The 21,855-nt window shown below is 40.2% G+C and overlaps 1 protein-coding gene across 1 annotated transcript in view; it reads right to left on the bottom strand.

The window, feature by feature from the left end:
* Positions 1-2,217: 2,217 nt before the first annotated feature.
* The window catches only part of LOC139729035 (cullin-associated NEDD8-dissociated protein 1-like), a 60,717-nt gene continuing 41,079 nt past the window's right edge, over positions 2,218-21,855 (bottom strand). The window contains exons 18-34 of the mRNA XM_071639958.1: positions 20,857-21,022; positions 20,162-20,261; positions 18,880-19,080; positions 17,828-17,988; positions 17,130-17,225; positions 16,145-16,212; positions 14,566-14,660; positions 11,760-11,863; positions 9,710-9,777; positions 9,376-9,490; positions 9,047-9,121; positions 8,178-8,366; positions 7,143-7,214; positions 5,602-5,712; positions 4,637-4,697; positions 3,971-4,117; positions 2,218-3,074 (exon numbers count right to left, since the gene is read on the bottom strand). Of these exons, the coding sequence (XP_071496059.1) occupies positions 2,947-3,074; positions 3,971-4,117; positions 4,637-4,697; positions 5,602-5,712; positions 7,143-7,214; positions 8,178-8,366; positions 9,047-9,121; positions 9,376-9,490; positions 9,710-9,777; positions 11,760-11,863; positions 14,566-14,660; positions 16,145-16,212; positions 17,130-17,225; positions 17,828-17,988; positions 18,880-19,080; positions 20,162-20,261; positions 20,857-21,022 (1,957 nt within the window). The 3' untranslated portion in view covers positions 2,218-2,946. The remainder of the gene's footprint in view (positions 3,075-3,970; positions 4,118-4,636; positions 4,698-5,601; positions 5,713-7,142; positions 7,215-8,177; positions 8,367-9,046; positions 9,122-9,375; positions 9,491-9,709; positions 9,778-11,759; positions 11,864-14,565; positions 14,661-16,144; positions 16,213-17,129; positions 17,226-17,827; positions 17,989-18,879; positions 19,081-20,161; positions 20,262-20,856; positions 21,023-21,855) is intronic.

Genomic DNA, 21,855 nt, shown 5'->3' with positions numbered 1-21,855 from the left:
TAGTCTTCTGGTTTTCATGCAAGTGAGGTTTTGTTTGATGTCGCAAACTAATGCAACACACAGACACATGCACACAGACATACACACATACAGACAGGTTATATAATATATACGGACAATGTGCTTCTTGTTGGAACCACATGCACGCCATCAAATCTTTTATGTCGGCAAGAACTACACTGTGTCATGTGTGAGATTGACCCTCAAGTTTTTGTTCCAGCACGTCTCCGATGTCACAATAAACATGAACATTTGCCGGGTGCACTCGACAATTACAAGCGCGCGTACAAGCATGTTCCACTCATGTAAGCAACTTCAACAGATCGGCTTTGTGGTACGTACACGGTGACTGACCGCACTTTTACTTTCGTCTTTCATGGAAAATGGTTGCCATTTCTGTGCTAAATTCAAGAATCTGTGTGGACGTTGATGTTCGAGGTGGTGTATAAAACAAATAGTGTATGGTCTTTACTCGTGCAATGGAAAGATTTCGCACTCGGTGAATAGATGAGGCGATTTTGCGGCCTCATTGAATAGAGCGCCTTTCTTTCACCTCATCTGAAATTTCATCGCACTGTAACCATTCACTATTTGAATCTTTGTCAGAACTATAACCGTCAAGTCTCGTTATAACCGTGGGAGTGGTGCACGTGTATGTATGAGAAATGTGGTCCAATTGTATCACAGATCCATTTCAATGTGAGATCTTAGGTGTTGTAAGCCTATGTTGCAACTTGAAAAAAGGAGGGGAAGTATTTGCATTTCGTTTCTGCCCTCTCCAAGCGGTCGAGTACTCCAGCTTATAACATGAGGCAATGTAGCACAGACATACAGCCACACAGCTATACACACACACACACACACACCAACACTCAAAATCAAAAATTGAAATAGAAGGCAATGAAGCTTAGCTTTAATAGCAACCAAATTTATCAACATAGCCGTCTTAGTGAATGAACTGGCTCAATCAACCATTCATTTTGAGGAAAAAAAAAACGAAACTACAAAATATAAAAACAATTGCTATGGTTAAAACCATAAGATATCTGTTGAAACACGGCTGTTGCGAAAACTTGAGCGAGGGTGCACTGTACTTTCAACATTTGATTTTTCCACAACGTACGCCTGGTGGACTTCTTCATAGTAGCTGCAGTATAATAATAGAATAGACCGGTTTCCCAGGTAATATTACCAAAACCAGCACAAAATTACTGTTGTACATCACCTCTCAAAGTATAAGGCTTTTTGTTCCTATGCCCATCACATATGGGTGTGTTTTGTCAAAGATGAACATTACTTGTGTACGTACTAAATACCACTATGACATTTATCAATACCTGCGTCATGCATTGCTCTCGCAGAGGAAACGTGCAAACATGATGTTGCATTTCCACATACTAATTCACTGTCTGCATTTGGAAAGAGATGTGATAACAATGATACCCAAGTCAATCTGGTCAGGTTCCTATTGCCTTATCAAGTCTAATCTTGTAAGTTCTAAAATAAACAGAACATAACAAAAGAGATGAATTTCTTCGGTTATTTCATTTTGATGAATGCATAACTGTGATAGCAGAAACTTTCAGGCATATATGGAGCTTTTTTAACTCGACATGGCACCATGGTCAGTGAAGAGAACCCAGATAGACTCGATTACCCAGGACTCTTCTCAGTACTTTTTTCCCCCACTTTTTTTTTTTTTTTTAAAAATAATTAACCACAAACCCCACCTTCTAACCCCCCCCCCCTCCCATACACCCTGTGCCTTTGACCAGCCCCCAAATTCTGTCACGTTAAAACTTGTCATGAAGCCAACCCTGCTTGCCACATGCTGAGCAGAAATTGGCTCCACGCTTTGCAAAGCGCAACAAATCGTCCCTCTCGAGTTCGCATAGACTGTCCAAAATGCAGCATGCAAAGACATGCATGGGACTACCTTTCCAGTGCAAATGTGACCTCATGTACCACAGACTTCAACAGATTTAAGAAGCTCTTCAACAATGTCCTGTCACATGAAAGTGTCTGCATAAATGGACATAAATGGACAGGGCATGAAATAAGTCTACTCAACACAATAACAGTTTATGAGCAGAGCAAATAGATGTGATATCCTGACATATACTACAGAATGAGAGTGGGTGTTCAACCAACAACACCAAACACACTATGTACCGGGTATGGGACTGAGCACCTGCATGAATGCCCATTGAGGCTTTGATGGCCGAAGCCAGACCCATGGAGTACTTGGTTTGAGTAAAAGTGACATCATTTTAAGACAGTACTTCACATTGTGAAACCAGTTGTGTCGGTGATGATATGTTTTTGCTCTGGCCAAGATTACACAACTGAGAATTTGATTATTTAATTACTTGAAGAATATCATACTGCAGAGTGTACATGTTCCTATTTACGACGTAGTTTGCTCAAAGACTGGTTCAAAACCTAAAAGCTGCACACAGTCAAGTTCAACCTGGAAGAGTATGAGGGAAAGGTTTTCGTCTAACGTTCGACTCTCCCCAATTTCTCCCGCGGTTTCATTTGGCAGATATTTAGGTGACGCTAATACTTTTACATTGCAGCAGGCTACCAATACAAAAAAAATCTAATATTTGAAATCATTCTCTAAAACTTCCATAGACTCAATACTATGTGTGGGTAGAGAGAATTTAGGGCACTTGGTGCCAACATTACATAATTACCGGGACTAGTCATCACACCACTTCACAGAGTGGGGGGAAAAAAAAACAAAACATGGTAGAGCAGAAATGTTCTCCGTACATGTGAAGTTGAGGCCCTGCGAGATATATATATATATATTTATATATAAAACAGAAAGAATCATGAAATAATGTAGGCCACCATTGGGTAACGCTTGATGCGAAAATAAAGACAAGAAAAAGACCAAAAAAAAAAAAAAAGAGAGAAAAAAATTAGTATCAGTATCATCTAGCTCGTGTCCATGAGAGCATCACTACTGCTCAGCGTTGAGTCCTTCTGGATGCTGTCGAACATCGTCGCCATCTCGGGGCTGGAGCGGATTTGCACCAGGAACTCCGTCAGATTTAGGTTCTTGTCTGTAAACAGAAGAAGTAGAAGTACACACGTATTGGAGGGAGTGGATTTTAGAATCTTCAAAGTTTGTTCAAGGGCTGGTCTTTTGTATATCTGCCTATCAAAACATATAGTCGACGTGAGCAAGGTTAACTGTACATAAGCACAATTTTCTGTTGTTTGTTTTTAGACATCTATGAAGTTCCATCTGAATTTCAGCAAAGATTTTGCAAAGCAAAATATGAAAGAGACAGAGGGTTACTTGTCATGAATATCTTTAGAAAGTGCCAAATTGGCACACAATTATACCATTTCAAAATAACGTTTCAAGTACATGTACCAAAACCGATTTCAAAGTTTCAGTCTACAAACTTGTAACGACTTCTGTACTTTATAGACACAGTTGTGGTTGCAGTTGATTCTGTATACATATGAAGTGTGCGTGACAGAGACACAAAAAAAACTTCTGGATGATTAGAGGACAGCAAGGGATTGGTTTGTTCTCCACAACAGGGCTTAAAGGTACAGTATATGAGAAGGCGAGGTGGAAATAAAACCAAATTTGTGTACATGGCGAAAAATTTACTTTACTGTTAGCAACTTGTGGATCGAAACATAATCAGTGTGACGATACTGGTATGTATTTGATACATATCACTCATGCGTTGACTGTTTCATTTTATGTTGTTTGTTTGTTGTTGTCGTTATGTTGTTGTTGTTTTGTTTTGTTTATGAAAAGACAATATCTTGGGAAATCGTCATACAGAAGTCTTAATTGGAGTGTAAACCGTTTGCCCTGTTCATACATGAAAAACAGTAAGACACTGGCAACATGTGTGAAGAGGGTATGGCAAGCCTTGCATTTAAGGTGATCCCATGCTTGCTTCCCTCACATTGTGATCATGGCAATGGAACTCACCGCTGTCCGGCACAGCCTGCAGGGCGGCCACTACGCGCATGGCTGACCGCTTCAGCTCGTCCTGCTTCTCAAACTCCTGCTTGACCGAGTTGGCCTTGACCTTGGTGGTGCAGGTTGCCCTCAGGGGCTCAATCAACCTGTCTAGCCCTGGAATCAAGAGCAGCAAAATGAGAGGCACAATTCATGAAGAGCGGATTCATTTTCAAGCTAATTTACTCTACCTCTTCTCTCCAACATCAAAATACACCCTGTACATCTGTAATGGATAATATCTCTGCATACACTTCTCTCCTCATACATAAAACTCTGACCTACTCAAAATCTAGCTGTGTCTGAAACAGGACTCTTGGGTTTTGCAAGTTCGTTGGTGAGAATTTTTTTTTTTTTTCACAACACAACGTCATTCGTTTTGTTAAATGTCTTGATATCTTTGATTCAATTTTATTCGTGCTGTCATTTTTCATTTCATAGCATAATGTGTTATGAATATCCTAGCAGATCGACTGCTGGTTTTTATTTTTCTGTTCCCTCAACAGATCTCATGTTACAAACTGACTTCATAAGATTAGCATTATAATTTATTTCATATGCTCTTCATTAGTAGCAAAAATTTATGAGAGAAAAGGCAAAATCATTGAATTGCAAAATGACTTCAGCAAGACTTACGTTGTAAGATTGCATGGGGACTTAGCGTGGATAGCCTCACCAACATCAGGTAAGTCAGCATCTGAACATCCAATGAAACGAAAAGAAATATGAATATGAAATGTGGCAAAAGTACCTTTTTTTTTCTTTCTTTAGTTTTGGGCAGATAATAACTTGTGAGATGATAAGCTTTAAAGGGACTGTAAAGTACTGGTTGAGGTGGGGATTCATGTTTTGAACATTCCAAAATGAGATAATGAGAAACTTCTTATGAAATATGAAAGAGCATGTAATTTTAAGAAGGATTCAACATTTATTTCATGAAAACTGGTTTTCAAATAGCTGAGATATCCAAAAAAGTGATAATAATAAAAGGCGACAGGCCACGCCTTTTATTAGGATCTCTTTGTTTCACACTGTTTTTGGATATCTCAGCCATTTCAAGACCAATTTTCATCAAATAAACTTTTGATACCCCTTAGAATTGCATGCTCTTTGACATATCATAGAGTGGTTTCTGAATATCTCGTAAAACGTTAAAAGCTAAATCCTCGCCTCGACCAGAACTGTACACACCCTTTAAATTGATGTATAATTTGCCCTACTCCATTACAAGGAAAACATTCTTTAAAAGAATTAACGTTAGAAAACTATAAAGGTTAGAGTACCAAAGTCAGCACAGTCAGCATAACACACATTTTTATTCCTTGTATGATCTGCGACTATCTCTGTGTATCGGGACCAGGGATGCAAACCTTATAAAAAGCATTGTGGTACTCTGAGGGCTGAAGTGGCATATTTTTGGTGGAAAAACAGACACGTGCACAAATTCTATTTGGGAAAAACAAGATTTTCCATGAAACCTGCAGTATTTCTGAAAAAAAAAATACAAAGAAAAAAAAACAGTACAAAATACTGCAAAAATTTAACAGTTGGGATCTCTGTACGATGCCTTGGGAGTATCAGGAGCTATTAAGAGTCCTCACCTTGACATCGTAATGGTCCTTGAGGCCATCCTCAAGGTGGTTCAGAAACTCAAAGATGTCCAGTCTGTCGAGACAAGATTCCAGCAGTGTGTACATGCACTCGAAGGCAGCCTGTATTTGACGGGGGAGGGAACGGGGGTAGACAGAGAGAGGAGAGGTATTGTAGTGCTCACGTTTTGTATTTAGCATAAACTGCATCATCTTTGTCAATGACTTTACAGGCATAACTGATCGAGAGAGTCATTTGAATGCCTTACTCACATCTGGTCGTCAATGGATCTACACATTCTGCTCTTACCCTGCTCGTTATCCCTTCTTAGCGTGGAGAAAGGACGGGGCTGTACAATATTTATACAAAGTCTGAGCTCTGCGGCCTCTATGCTTTTACACAGCAAAAATCTATAAAAAATTTAAATATTGGTCATCCTTAAAGGTATTAGCCCACATTTGCAAACCCACGAAAATCAAAACAGCATAAAACAGGTCCAATATGACTTCAAGTACAAGTTACAACAGTAACATACCTCACCTGTTGCTCTTTGTCTATACCATTCGATAAAAGAGAGAAAATCATCGTTTTAAAATCAATTTTCAAACCGGGTCAATCCGACCCAAAATCGAATTACGAGCGCGGGCTAGCTACGTACATGTAACTTACACATGTATCGCATGCATGTAGTACGTACGTGGACCAGAGCTAGCGAGCGTTATACGCATGCATACGGTGCATTTTCATTTATTTTTATGAAAGTAATGGACTAATTGAAACGAAATTTTGCAAAGGTGTTACTGCAATCATACCCAAACTCCATGCTAACTATGAGACCAATTGCTGCAGGATTACAAATGTGGGCTAATACCTTTAAGTCCACACACATGTCGTACGTGGCGTTGCATAACATCTCCGTATAGGCACTGCACTCGTGGAGCATGGGCCAATTGTACAATATGGCTGCTGCAGCTACACAGTCACTGCACATTTTCTATGCAGCCTCTTCATGGACGCTGCACAACCTCATGTCAAGATCCATGCACCAGTTTTTATTATCATTCAATACCACATAATCATTGTGATGACTGGCGATAGACACTGAAAACATGTTATCCTGCACGCCAGTCCTGCAGCAAAGAGTTCGCGCACTATTAGGAATGGATGACTGGTCATGCATCCAGTAACAACAAGTAAAAAGAGTTTTAAAATTTCTAAGAAAGTGTTAACGCACTTGGCATGTGATAACTAGCAATGCATACGGTAAATTTTTCATGCATCCAGCAATAATTGACGAATGGTTTGTAACTATGGCAAGCCAAAAAGAAACGCATCCAGTAAATTTGCCAAGTGTCAATAATTGTCAGAAATACAACTAAAAACATAGATTTCTGGCAAAAATTTGTCCACAATTCTATGAAACAGATGATGCTGTGCCTCGTGGGTTACACAATTGTTTAGTTTTAATACCTTATGCACACAATTTCTAATGATGCAATTACACCAGTCCTGTGCATTATTTGTATACTGTGCAATATCTGTTACATCTCACCTTCCTTGTGTCCAAGCCGTCGTCTACTGTGTGTTTGAAGGGACCCATTTCCACCTCTCGGATTAGCTCTTTCTGTTCAAACAGAAGACATACTTTGTAGGTAAGGAAATTGTTGGCCAGAACAAACTCGATGATTTTGAAATGAATTTTTGTGCAAGATTCAATAGAAATATGCATAGAATAACATTCATTAGAATGGAACCGACAATATAAAGTTTGCTAACAAAAAGTAAGCTGCCTTCAATAGAAACCTTCTGATGTTATCCTGATACAGCCAATTTTGACAAAAAAAGACATGGCCATGGAAGGGACAAACATTTTACAGCCATTTCTTTCGACCGATTCAAGTGCTATCATCAGCATAATCATAGACATAGAGGGAAAACCTCTCCCAAGGGGCACAACATATCCCCCTGACATGACCAAATATTTGTGGTGTTCTAGTGAGCACCCTTAACTCTGATGCACACATGAGCAGATCAAATCTGCAGAGCACTATGGGAAGTCACAGATAAAGCACTGTGCTTAGTCAGGACTCTACAATCATACAAGAAGATGTGAATCGTCCATGGAGTGACAAGAACATTGTCTAAAAAATCATTAAATTTCTGGAGAGCAAAAGATTTTTTTTTTTGGAATTTGTGCAACATTTTTTTTGCAACATTTTTTTTGCAAAAAAACACCAGAGCAAATATCAAATAATGTAAATACACGGTGTTGGATTACCAGGTAAATTAATAATTGCAAAAATTATCAAAACGAAATAAATAGTTTGGATATTCAAAATTGGGTTAGGAGGTGTTTCTGCTAAATGTCAATTGAGATACAAGCTCCTGTCACCCAACAGGACGAGATTGAAAGTAAATATTTTGTAACCGTCATGATTCCAATTCTCAAATCCATCACTGCAAGGACGTCATGTGCCCTTAACCCATTGAGGCCGAGTCCCGGGTATACTTGGGCAGGCGTCTATGGGAAATGCGTGTTGTAGCAAAATCAAACCGTCCTTAACGGGTTAAAAGTGTTCTTACACACCTTGACCTTGGTTTCGTTGTAGAGGTGCGGGAGGATCGAGTCGAGGAGGTCGCGGATGAGGGTGGGCTTGTTGTGGGCCGCCGAGTTGAAGGTGACGAGGGAGACGCGCCGGACGTTGAGGTCGGGGTCCTGCATGGTCTGCAGGAACTCGGCGATGCAGGCCTTCAGCAGCGGGTCAATGGGCTGGGGCTGGGGAGAAAGGAGAATAGCAGAAGGTTCTGTACCTGAAGTCTTCACAATTACTTCAAAGTGGAAATTTTCATGCATTTTCGCGCAACCAGAAATTAGCACGAAAATAAAAGCACGCGAATATTTTTGCGTTCCATATGTTCCAGTGGTTGATGTCTTGATTCGGCGGAATTAAAAACACACAAAACTCTTCTTACCCGGCCAAGCGCGAAAAATAAGTCGTGCGAAAATATCCACTTTTACTGTATGCTCCAAGCCGTTTTTGCTATGTTGATGTTGCATTTGTTATGCCACAATACTTCTGCTATTATGGTGGGTGAGACAAAAAGGGTGACAAAGCAGATACTGCATGAATAGATTTCTTGGCTTGACTGATATTCGCGAAATGAGCAACTACACCCCTAATTACTGCCTTCCGTAATACAAATGCAATGCGTACTACCTCCCAGGTGGGGATTCACTAACTTCACTTAATCAAAAAGGGAACGCTACCCAGTTTTCAATCTGTTGCTGAGGTTCTTGATCACATGTAAAAATGTCTTACAAGTCCAGTTATTCAAAATGATGTGCTTTAAAAAAAGTAATCATATTGCATATACAGCAATGGTGTATAAAGCAATAGTCTGAGAGACATGGGAGGAGGCAAAACTGCATGCAAGCCTGCTGCACAGTAAGGTTACCTGGTCTGAGATGGTGAACTTGACAGCAGTGACTACAGTACTCCTGGTGTATGCAGAGTCCGACTTCAGATTGGACTGCAAAAGTAGACAGACGATTGACAAATATTAGAAATCTTTGGATATGACCTCTCCAAGTACTTTCACACCCCTCATCTATATCATCACCTATTATCATCTATTCATTATCATCATCACCATCATCACCATCATCACCATCATCACCATCATCACCACCGTCACCGTCACCGTCACCGTCACCGTCACCATCACCATCACCATCACCATCATCATCATCATCATCATCATCATCATCATATCTCTTCACTAACCTTCAGCAAGGGTAGAAGTTGTTCAGGGTTTATGAGCGTCAGTTTTCCGAGACATTCTGACACGACGTTCCTGGTTCCTTCCTCGGGACACTCGCAGTGGTGGAACAGCATCGTCCTTCAAAGGAAGAGAGAGTCGGTAAGATGCTTGGCATCAAAAAGAAACACCTTACACTGAAGATTTTTTAAAATTTATCCTTTACATGCTCTAGCGAGTTAGAACAACAAAATGATGGCTAAAAAAATTGAACTATGCATGTACCAGGGTATAGTTTGCTTAGGTACTTGGAATATCCTACTAAAAATCCCCAGAGCAGGGTAGAGCTTCATCACTTACCAGATTGTCTCCACAAATGGCTTCAGACCCTCTACACCTGCCTCGGAGCCACTCTGACACGATATAATCTGGAAACAACAGAAAAGGCATCGCCAATTGTTGGCATAAAAAAACCAACACACACACAAAAAAAACAAAGCATCATTTAGAAAACCACCATAAAATACTGAGGAAAATTTTGCTACCCTGACCAGATGACATACAAGAGGACAGAGGTAATCAACATTTGTGTAATTTTGGTTTGGTTTCGATAAGAAAAATTTCTACGGGAACATATTCTGAGAGTTCAGTTACCAAAAAAAATCAGTTTCTTGGAAACAAACAAACAAACAAAAATGTGTGTGCATAGTAGTCCCATATATCCATCTCTGTGATGGTACTTTCCATTGTGGACATCCTCTTCTTCTTTCTGCAACTTTACAACATATTTGATATTCAATGTGATCAAGGACAAAAGGGAATGACGTGACACTGCAAAACTTTGTGGAAATTTGTTTCACAGTATAAAAGCCCGTTTGGATTTATAAAATATAGACATGAGGTCTGCCTATCATGAACACTTTGCCATTTTCTGAAATCTCTGGAACCTAAAATGACCAGTGACTTTCTCGGATGGCAGGTACCAATATTTTAGAGATGAAAGCTGCCATATCTAAAACAGATACAGAAAACTGCCCTTGGAGAAGTTCCCAGCTCTTCAAATACTTCAATTCATTCAATTTCCATTTCACTTGAACACACAGTTGTATTTGTTTGAGTCTATATGTGCATATATGCATATACATGCATGCATATTTACATATGCATATTGTATAGGCTGTTATTTTCGCGAATTTCGCGAATCACAGTTGTACCGCGAATTTAACAACACGCGAAAATGTTGCTATGTGCTAGGGTAATAGCGCATTTACAATAGCCTCGATGTCAATTCGTGAACACAACGTGTCGCAAAAATGTCTGTCACCACCTCATTCACGAAAATATCTGTACGCGAAAATAACAGCTTATACAGTAATTCTCTCCCTTTTTCCCCCTTTTGGTTTTTTGATAATTATCATTATCATTGTATCATTACCATTATCAGTATCATCTTTATTGTTATTATTATTATTATTATTATTATTATTTTTCATATACACTTTGATATGTTTGATAACTTGCATTTGTTGGGTAACTCACTTTCATTTTGTTGCCTCTCCTTGGTACAACAGGTTAGGGCTCCCTGCTTGCTCAGCTCCCCCCCCCCCCCCTTGCTGTAGTTATTTCACTCTTTTCCTTTCTTTATCCCTCTGTTGTTTATTTTGCTTGATGTTGCCTCCCCATTCATCCTTATCCTTCAAAGGTTGCCCCCCCCCCTCCCCCCCTTGCTGTAGTTATTTCACTCTTTTCCTTTCTTTATCCCTCTGTTGTTTTTTATTTTGCTTGATGTTGCCTCCCTATTCATCCTTATCCTTCAAAGGTTGCCCCCCCCCCCATGGTCCTCAGGATCATTACTGACCCTCCTCTGCCTTTTGTCTGTCCACCCTCCTGCTCTAATCCCCCTCCCTTTACCTGTTGGGTCCTTGCCCATGACCTCCAACCCTCCCCTTTTGTTTTCTTTGTTCTGTATCCCTAGCCCTCCCCTGACTGTGCTTGTTGTGTGTAGTCCTTAATATGTGATTGCTTCCCCTGCCTGTTTGTCGTTTTGCCTCTGACGAAGATTCTGCTAGGATCGAAAGCTCAGGCCCCTTTTGACTCCAATTTCAATTTCAATCTATTTTTATGTTTCTCAAATGAAAAACAATGTTATAACAAAGTTTATAGCAATCATACATAAATCAAATACAAAATTTTATGTTATCATTTGGACTTGAATATACTACCATTAAAATATTTGCTTTGCCACAATCAACTGGAAGAATGCACTCAGTAGATCATTAACCCCTTGTCTGCTTTGAGTGCTGATTGGCACAGAAAATCTCATAGCATTGTACACACTCTCCAAAGTCTTTGACACAGAGGGGGTCAAAGGTCCTTGGCATGGTCAAAGAGAATTACTGAAAGGACTCACCTCTTTTAAGGAGTGCAATAACAGGTACTGTCTCTTCTGTTGGGTCTCGATCTCTTGCAAGACGAACGGAAGATACTTGGGAAGGTTTCCTACACTAACATTACCTGATGGGGAAAAAGAAAAAGGAAATATTTGATTCACTCAGATTACAAAAAGTAGCTACGAATCATTATTACGAATGGGGAGAAACATTGCACACTGCAAAACCAGAAACCTTCGCTGCATGAAGCTTTTGCGAAATGGAGCCGACAGCCTTTTTTCAGTGCACGAAACTTATAAGGAATATATGACTGGCATTCAGTGCTTTATGCGGACAAAAATCTTGGGGTGCATTTCGCTTTCACCAATCTTTGCTCCTAGCTACTAAATTACTGAAAGTTTCATGCACGTGAAGATTTCTGGTCTTATGGTAGATTTGGGTAAGGTATCTGAATTACAGTCATGTGATGGAAGGCATAAACCACAGCAACGCTCAGTACTGTACTTGTACATTACATTGCAGTAAATGTCACATACATGTGATGCATCACACGTTACCCCAGGGTACCGTAGTACCCCGGGGTACCACGTTGTGTAGCGCCACCTCACGTCCACTTGAGGACAGCCGCAGAGAAATGCCTGCACTGTGTGTGCGTCTACAGTCATTCCCATGCCACTGCATGTGATACTATGCATATATGGTATGCTGTGTTAGCAATATAGCGTGTTCTTCAGTGCAGTGCAGTGCAGTGCAGTGCAGTGGCTAGCGCGCGCTAGCTCCAGCACCAAAATAATTTCCCACTTTTTGGCACCCAGGGTACAACCTTTAAAAAAAAATAATAATAATTCAACAAAATGGCTGATTTTTATTTGGTACCCCAGGATACCATTTATGTCATCATGTGTATAAGACAAAGAATCATCAACAAAAATTACGGACGGTAAAATGTATGAGTATATTGAGAGTTCGCTATTTAGATATAGACAGACAAAAGGAGAGATATATGTGACCCGCTGCAACAAAAGGATCTGAAAGTCGGGTAGGATAATTTTCTGAAAATGGCATGACATTATTCCCTTACTCTTCCACTTTAATGTCATATATAACATGACTCATAAACGTACTCGGTTACGGAGATATCGATGATTTTATTAGCGCATGTCGAGTGGTTTAAGAAATCAGCGTTTCGAGAAAACCGCCTTCAAAGTTTTCCTTCCGACGCTATCATGGTCGAGGGGAAGCAAGACAGTGACATTTTCACCGTTTGACAATAGAAGGTACGCTCGTAGCAACCTTCGCGATGTTCATTCAAGCTTAGCGCCAGCGGTCTACACACGACCAATCAGTAACCAGGATGACATGCACTGACCAATGAGATCACTCCCTTGTTGCTGGGGGTGGAGTCTAGCTGCGGCGCTAAATCCAAATCTTCGGACACGTTTCTGTTCCTTTGAAAGTCGGAAAATCATGGCCCAGAAAAACGCTATTTTCTTGCCTTTTCTTTGATCATTTAGCTTCAAAATTTCAGCAGATGATAGAAGATCCATTAGACTACAAAATTATGTCAAAAACAGAAATCCGAACGTTTTGACGGATTTTGATGATCTGACTTCAAACTCAATTTTCTCGGCTAACCCGTCAGCGACTGTAGGATACTTTTGTTGTAGTGGGTCACATATATGGAGAGAGAAGGAGTGCATACAAAAAACACTCTAAAATGCAATGCATAAATGCACAACCTTTTGCTTTTGAACTATATCACCATAAAACAATAACTGATTTTATTTTCTTTCTTTTTTCAAATAATATGTTATAATCATGTTACAATGATGCTTGTAAGAGTTTTGATACGCAATCACAAGACACACATGTATAGCAGCAGTGTGTCACTAAAAATATCTGCAACTAAATTCGAAGTTAACCCGTTGAGGACGGGCTGATTTTGCTACAACACGCATTTCCCATAGACACCTGCCCAAGTATACTCCGGACTTGTCCTCAATGGGTTAATAATCACTGATGAAGCTGTTTGGCTTCAGGCCTCAATTTGTCTTCAATAATACTGTAATATCAAAAAAGTTTTTCACTCCCATTTTTTTTTTCACTGAATACCAATCACTTGTGAGGAATACGTTCATATATTTCTGACTGTCATATTTTTTCATTAATATTCAGAAACATACTGGCATGCATCATAAGTGAACCTTGAAAAACAGTTTCAACTGCCACCTGGTACCAGCAAAGGAAGCTCTGTACTAACTGGGATAAAACATCTTACTGCTAGCTCAGAAAAGTGGGATTCACACTGGGGCAAATTAGCGGGATCCATACAAATCTCGAAATTTCAATTGTGATCGAAATCTTATGATGTTTGCCTGCATGGACACGAAAATCCCCCTCATTAGCGCGATCAGCACTGCAATCTAAATCTGGAAAAATCCTGCACATATTTATGAAATATCACAATAATTCACACCATGGCATGCGTGTGAACGCTAGAGCAAATGATCTCGAGATTGTTTTTATCCTATTATTCAAAGAATGCATCACAACAAAGCACGCACCACAGTACTTGTAACACACATAAACATAAAGGCAAGGGTACACACCGAAGCGCACAATGCACGGTTTCATTGGCAAATTATCGCGATCTGCAATTAGCGGGTATTTCTGTCAGTGTGAACGCTTACAAAAATCTCAAGATTTGGATCGCGATCACTATCCCCATTTTTAGTCTGTGTGAATGCCGCTATGAGCATAAGTTGAAGACAAGAGGCTATCAATTGTCACTCTTCTAGACTGGTAACGATAAAAAAGGCAACTTACCAAGAGCGTACGATGCCGCTGACTTGACCTCTTCACACGGTGAGGAGAAAGAATCGATGATGACCTTTTGCAGCTCTGCTTGACCACTCAAATCTCTGGAAACCAAAAATCATAACAAGCTTAACTAAAAATGTCGCTATGGCGACTGGTATGCCTCCGCCATGATGCATGATTCTCCTAATAGGTCTAAATAGTACATGTGGACAATGTGATTACCTTTTCACAAAATTGGCAAAATGTTAAAATGACAAGTTTGTCACAAATGTGTTGAATGTTGACCTTCCTTGACCTAGGTTTACATGTAATTGGATGAGAATAGGAGAGCATGTATTTGGGATTTACGGACTTTAACTTGACTTTGACCCATTCATACGTTTATGCATTGAGTAATTTTCAAGGTATGGAAAAAAGTGCAATTTCTGTATTGAATTGTAAATTGTTACCATTTTCATCTGGCCTTTGACCCTAAAATTCATAAGATAATCACTGTCAGGCAGAACATGCATAAATATGTAGTACGTTTCAGGATAACTTGAGCCACTTCCGAGATATGGAGGAAAAACTTAGTTCAGCACTTTCACTTGATCTTTGACCTTTTGACCTTTGACGCAAAAACAAAAGAAAAAAAAAAACTTTCCAGAGAATCTCTATTAGGTTATACATGCATACACCTAGTGTAAAAAAAAATAATAACAATCCTGCTGGCATTGCATAAACATGAAGGAAATCGTAAAATTTTGAAGTGTTGCCCTTGACCTTTGACCCCTGACCTTTGACCCCATGAATCCTAAATTCTCTAGATAATCACTGCCAGACAGTACATGTATATATAATATGTTCCATGAAGATACCTTGAACAATTTCCAAGGTACAGAGAAAAAAGGTGAAGTTTTAATATTTTTACTTGACCTTTTGACCTTTGACCTTTGACCTCATGACCCAAACTTTCACCACAGAATTTTAATTGGGTAATTCATGTATACACTAAGTTTCAAGAAAATATCTTCAGGCATTGCATAGATATGATGGAAATAGTGAAATTTTATGTATTTGACCTTGACCTTTTGACCTTTGACCTTGAGCATGTGCACTCAAAAGCTGATAGGCACAACTTCACCCCCTAATACACATACATGCCAAGTTTCATTAGGATACCTCAAAAGGTTTTGATAGTTACCCTGTCCACAAAATTCATTACGGACGGACGGACAGACGGACGGACAACCCGAAAACATAATGCCTCCAGCACCACTTCGTGGCGGAGGCATAAAAATACATAAAATTCCTAATTCTCACAAAAAAAAAATACATGAATGTTTCAGATGAATGTTTTTCAGTTTCTTTGACTTGTGATACCAAGTGAATTCTTCCATAAACAACAAATCCTATAACATATGGGATAGCCTTTCTTTGGCATGCTAAGGTGGCTTTTTGGGGGGGTAAGACAGATAGGATTTGACCATGGCATCACTTAACTGATTATCTCACAATTAATCTATAAAAAAAAGTAATTTGAGATACAAGGGCTTGTCTCTCCACCAGATAATTATGATCTGTTTGATGGGGTTGAGATACTCACACATGTTTTCCAATTTCTCCTAATCCGAGCAGGGCAAAGAGTCTGATTGAGTCTGTAGACTTGGGATTCTGGGGGGAAGAAATACATACGAAAAATGTTGGCATCTTGCTGTCCTTCTCACCGACAAAATATAATCTACCACTAACTTGTCAAAGATGATGTGAATCAATATACAAGTAATGCACAGGTAAGACGGCGTTAGTGGAGATGCAGCACACTCGAGGGTATTTACAAATATGCATGAGGCACATGTTGCACAACATTATGAATATCCAAAAGCGAGCTGCATCTCCACTAATGTCCTGAACTTAAACCTATGCATTATCTACTTTGCAGAATGGTTCTATGAACTATTTTTATTTACCTTTATGGGTAAATGCCAGTCAACTTAATGTAGAACTTGCTTTTGAAAAAGCCAAGATGTCTGGAAAAAAGTTCCAAACATGCTGGTACTGAACACGAACTTGTTTATGGTACGTGTAAATAGCTGATTGAGTGCATTTTGTGACTGACTAAGTGTGCATTGCTGAAGTAAGCAACTGTGACATCATTGAGCGTGATTACAACAAGCCACAGTCACAAGCGTATCTCTGAGCAGTCACTGATACGCAGTCAATGGTAAAATTTTATACCCACTGAGCTGTAAGGCAAAATAAAAGACTGGTCACGTGATTGCTCTCGGCCAATCATTTGATTAGGATAAATATAATCATTTTATGAATACCCTATGATGCGTCTAAAGGATAAACACAGAGGGTTTTTTTTCTCTTCATTTGCATATTCATGTATACAAGGGTAATGTGTAGGCAAAGTCAAATTCTAACACCATACAGACATAAGAACTAAAGAGAACTCCATCGCCAACACATATGTAATCATGGGTTCAGGGCAGGGGTAGGAATGTTGGACGGAGGGGGGGGGGGGGGGGGAGGGTGGGGGTATCAAATGTATATACCCTTTTAATCCTACAATATCAGATACTCACTTTGATGTCATTGACTAGTTGGTTGACCACTGTGGAGCCTTGATTTGGGCAGGCCACTGTAAGAACTGACACACACTTTGCAATGGAGTGGAACGCCTGGCGAAAATAACAACACAGAGACACACTGGTCATATTTATGAAAACAATCAAACACACAAATACTCAATGGTATAAATGCTTATCGTGTGAACAATTCTGCTATGGATTTGAGTTGGGATATATCCAGTTTGGCTACTACAAATCTGAGTGGTTAAATTCGCAGTCTTGGAGTTCAGTATTATATCACATATCTAGTATTATTACATGTACGCGTACACATCACATTCATGTCAGGATCAGAATCAAACAATATTTTTACATGTTCTCAAATTCACAACTGTCACCCTACTCATGAAATTCACGACAAAAAACATGCAAAATCAAAATATATAGCATATATACAGTAGATGCAGAGACAGAATGATAAACCTACATTATAAATAGATAGGTAAATGGATGGGCAATGGATGGACACCTAAATAAATAAACAGACAGATAGATAGATAGATACCGGTAGACAGATAGATAGACAGAGAGCTAGATAGACAGATAGATAGACAGGCAGACAAACATATTAAGATATAAAGGTACTTGATAGATAAAAAGGCGGTAAATACAAAGAAAGTCAAATATTGCTGCATGTCCCCTTCCTCTCCCACCTGTTTGTGTACAGCGTAGGGTGTGCTGGCGGGCTGTGTGGCCTCCGTGGGGCTGTAGACTGGTGCCGTCAGTAGGCCCAAGAGGTCCTGGAATCCCATCTTGGGTGTCTTCGTCGCCACCAGGGCGCGGAAGAATTCCAGCATGGACGTCAGGGCGCCACCTACAGCACGGAGGAAAAAAACGCGGAGAGTGGATCTATTTCAATTGATATACCGTGATACACCACAAACTCTCTCAGGAAAAGGTTCTCTTGTATCGAATGATAAGAATCACACTGCATCTATCTTATGGCAGCACTGTTTCCAAGTCTTCTCGTTTTTTAGTCTCTTTATTTTCAACTCTTTCAACATTTTTGTTTGTGCCGACGCACTTGGCCTAACTTGCCAAGCTTTTCCATCAGCATTTAGTAATCAACCCAAAGTTGACCTCACTGTAATATCATCAAGCCTACGCGGGTATAACAATGTGCCTCAGTCCAACAAGAAAGCCATGATGACACAATATAGATTAGGGGGATTAGGTAATCTATGAAATACATTGCTCCATTTCAGGTCCCTTCATATCTCAGCTCAACAGTTAGGCTGGACCTTCAAGAAAGGGATGTGATGGTGAAATACGGTCATATAATCTGGCAGAAAAAAATAGTTACTGGCGCCCCCAGATGGGGCTCAACCTACAATCTATGGCCCCTATAAAATGCACAGAGAAATATCGCCCATGGGAGACAAAATTATGTTGTAGGTGACCGACAGAAGTGATAGACAGCTTGCTACCAAATGCGAGGGTCATGATACGCAAAAAGCCGTGATACCAGTTAGAATGAACAAGAGGGCCTAAAATACATTGTACATCCACATGAAGCTCCTTTGTATATGAAAAAGCCTAATCTTTGAAACTGCCAAGGCCTGAATTCAGGCTTTTGTCTGAAAACTAGCATCCCCCCAACAAGATAATCACAGTGAAAGTTTGCATCCGTGTCCAGCAGGTGACCGGTACCCACAGGTTGGCCACTAGGAACAGGTTAGGGCGGCATCGCCTCAATCGGACGTACCTTGCAGGAGCGGGGAGCGTACGAGGAGGAGGATCTCCACCAGGATGTGGTCGTAGATCTTGGCCATGCTAGATGGCTGGATCTGGCACAGCGAGGTCAGCAGGGTCAGGGTCAGCTGCGAGATGTGAAGGTCCGCCTCGCTGACCAGCGGCGGCAGCTCGGTCAGGATGCCGTCGATCATGGTGGTGGTCATCGACGGCCCTGGAGGAGGAAGAGGACAATGACAATATCGCAACATTAGATGATTACGGTTACCATTGAAGGGGTGAGAACTAGAGATTATTTCCTCTTTTTTCTTTTCCAATAGATAACTTCTTACTCTAATTCTAATATCTTGTTTAGAATCCCCCTGTTCAGAAGGACCTCATGAGAACATACAGAGGACAAGCCAGATGAAAACGAGCATTGTTTTTTTTTCGGAGCGCAAGTGAAGTATTAATTCAGCGGGGAGGGGGGGGGGGGGGTGAGAGAGACAACCTCTTAGAGTCCCCTGGTTGTCTAGCATGAGGTCGGTATATGTTCTATGGAAACCAGTGGGCGGGCGTTTCTCCTCGAGAGAGGTGGCAGTTTCTTGCGCACACGTATGCACACTCCGCCACACACAGCGTAGGTCATCAGAACTGTGCGCTCTGTTCACGCCAAGACCATTTAGAGTCCCCCTCGTCTGCGGTAAACATGACACCACCTCTGGAGGTTGTGTTAGACTCGTGCTAAGCTTTCTAGCATGACATTTACGCCAGACTCATGCCAGACTCACTCCAAACTTAACGCTTTGTGCCATGACAGAGTAGAGTCCCCATCGTCCGAGGTAAACATGGCACAACCTCTAGAGGTTGTGCCATGTTTTGGGGGACTCTAAACGGGGTACAAGGTGAGGACCCTTGAGGAGGGGGTTGGGAGGGAAAGGAAAATGATTACGTTGCAAAGTTGGATGATTATGGTTATGGTCATCTAAAACAGATGACTTCTCACTCTTAAGCCAGCAATGCAAATCCGTGCAATGGTCAGCAGGTAAAGAGAGAAAATGTTTATGATACAATGATTCCTTCACAAATCATCTGTGATTACAACTTAATAGCAAAAGTACACTGCAATTGGTAGTTTTTCTCCGTCAATTTCCAGCACAGAGACATTGCTGAGTGCTCAAAGTTTGAAGAGGATAAAAAAATCAATCAGACTCGTACATGAAATCATGCATTAAGACATATTTCATGCTACATCCGCTTGGACTCCCCTGACCAACTGTGGCAGTGTGCTCCAAGTATGTGCTGTGTCCACTTACCATAGTTTTTGATGAGTATGTTCAGAGAAGAGAGGGTGGCCAATTTGAGGGCACGATGATTCTTGCGCAGGAAAGAAGCTAGGATGGGGACCCCTTGACCCTGAAATCAAAAGACAAAGCAACACTGTAAATTGTCACTGGGGTGACATGACCTTGTATCTCAAATTTTGGTGAAAATGCCTTTTTTGGATTAATGGTCAGATAATCAGTTATTAGTGATGTCCTGTCCAAATCCTTGCTGTCTTGCCCCAAAAATGAAGCCACCATGGCATGTCAAACAAAAGGTAATCCCATCTGTTACAGTCCTTTGACTGCCACAATGTTTTTTGCTCTTCTCAACAGTTGACATTTTGTAGATATTGAATTGAATTGAATTGAAAGGAGTGTTTTATTGATCAATATCCATTGCAGCCCGCAGGCTGAATTGCAGACATTGTTAACAAAGGACCATGAATACTTTAAAAATACACACAAGATACAACGTACAAAAAAATACAAAGAAGACATACATGTATAACAAAAAAAAAAATCAGGCTTAATGAGATCATTTTGGTGACACAGCATGCACAGAAACTGAACTCTCCTAATTTCTTTTCACTCGTACATTGGATGACAGACTCATGAATATTCATTCTTTCCTTCCCTTTTCTTTCACAAAAAAATAGAAAAAGAAAAAAAGAAGAACAATTATGTACCAAGATGGGAGCGAGGTCCACTTTGAGAGGTGACCCAGCGATGCGGGTCAACGCCTTGACCGTGGTCAGTCTGGTGATCTCATTGCGGAGGCGGTCAAGGAAGATGGGCAGACACGTGCCCAGCTCAGACTTCAAGTGGTCTCCAAGGTTACAAACAATCTGGCCCCTGTCAAATTACAGGATGCTGGTTACTTATGAGAATAATTGAGCAACTTCTGCTTTAATAAAGAGGTTTTTTAATTTTTTTTTTATAGCACACACTGGTAAAAAATATAAAATTTGATGTATCATAATTAATACACGTACACAAACTTTCAACTCTTGCAGTGCGTAGTTATTATCATATCGCTCATTAATGAAATCATGTTAAGTAATCAGTCTAAATAGCATCATGTGACCAAATACAATATTGCTATAATCTTGATGACATTGAAAACAAAATGCTGATGAACAAAAACTTGCTATACATTGAAGATATTGATGGTATGTTGAACTACCCCATGAATGTCATCATACATAGGCAATCGCTCAGCAGTTGTCATCAATAGCGTGATGGGTACGGCACTAGTGGTGTTTGCCTCCTGGACAACTGTGTCAATCCAATGTGACCAGGATTAGACTTAACATTTTCATTTTTTTCCCCAAAAAATTCAGTAGAGGTCTATAAAACAAATGTACCATGCACTGTTTCAAACCACAAGTGATATTATGTATTTTTTTTTGTGACAGAAATAACACTATTTCTCAGGGTCTGTGCCCATAAGAGAAAAAAACAAACAAACCCTCCTGCCACCTTGGAATGCATAATTTCACCTAGATCCTCTCAGTGTCTGGTGTATTTGTTTATTAGACACCTTATGAGACACTAAGAAGAATGCTGTCTTCTTAAAATTAGAATTTGCTTTCCACAGCTTTACAACAACCACAACAACAAAAGCAAAATCATTTCAAACAATCTAACCTTCTCTCTCAAAATGGGAACACTACACAAATGTATGA

The sequence above is a fragment of the Diadema antillarum genome, unplaced genomic scaffold (genome assembly GCF_040938485.1).
Source record: "Diadema antillarum isolate AM-2024a unplaced genomic scaffold, OU_Dant_1.0 seq00000217_RagTag, whole genome shotgun sequence".
Taxonomy (NCBI): Eukaryota; Metazoa; Echinodermata; class Echinoidea; order Diadematoida; family Diadematidae; genus Diadema; species Diadema antillarum.
The sequence above is the reverse complement of the archived record's forward strand: the minus strand, read 5'-3'. Positions and strand labels throughout refer to the sequence as shown.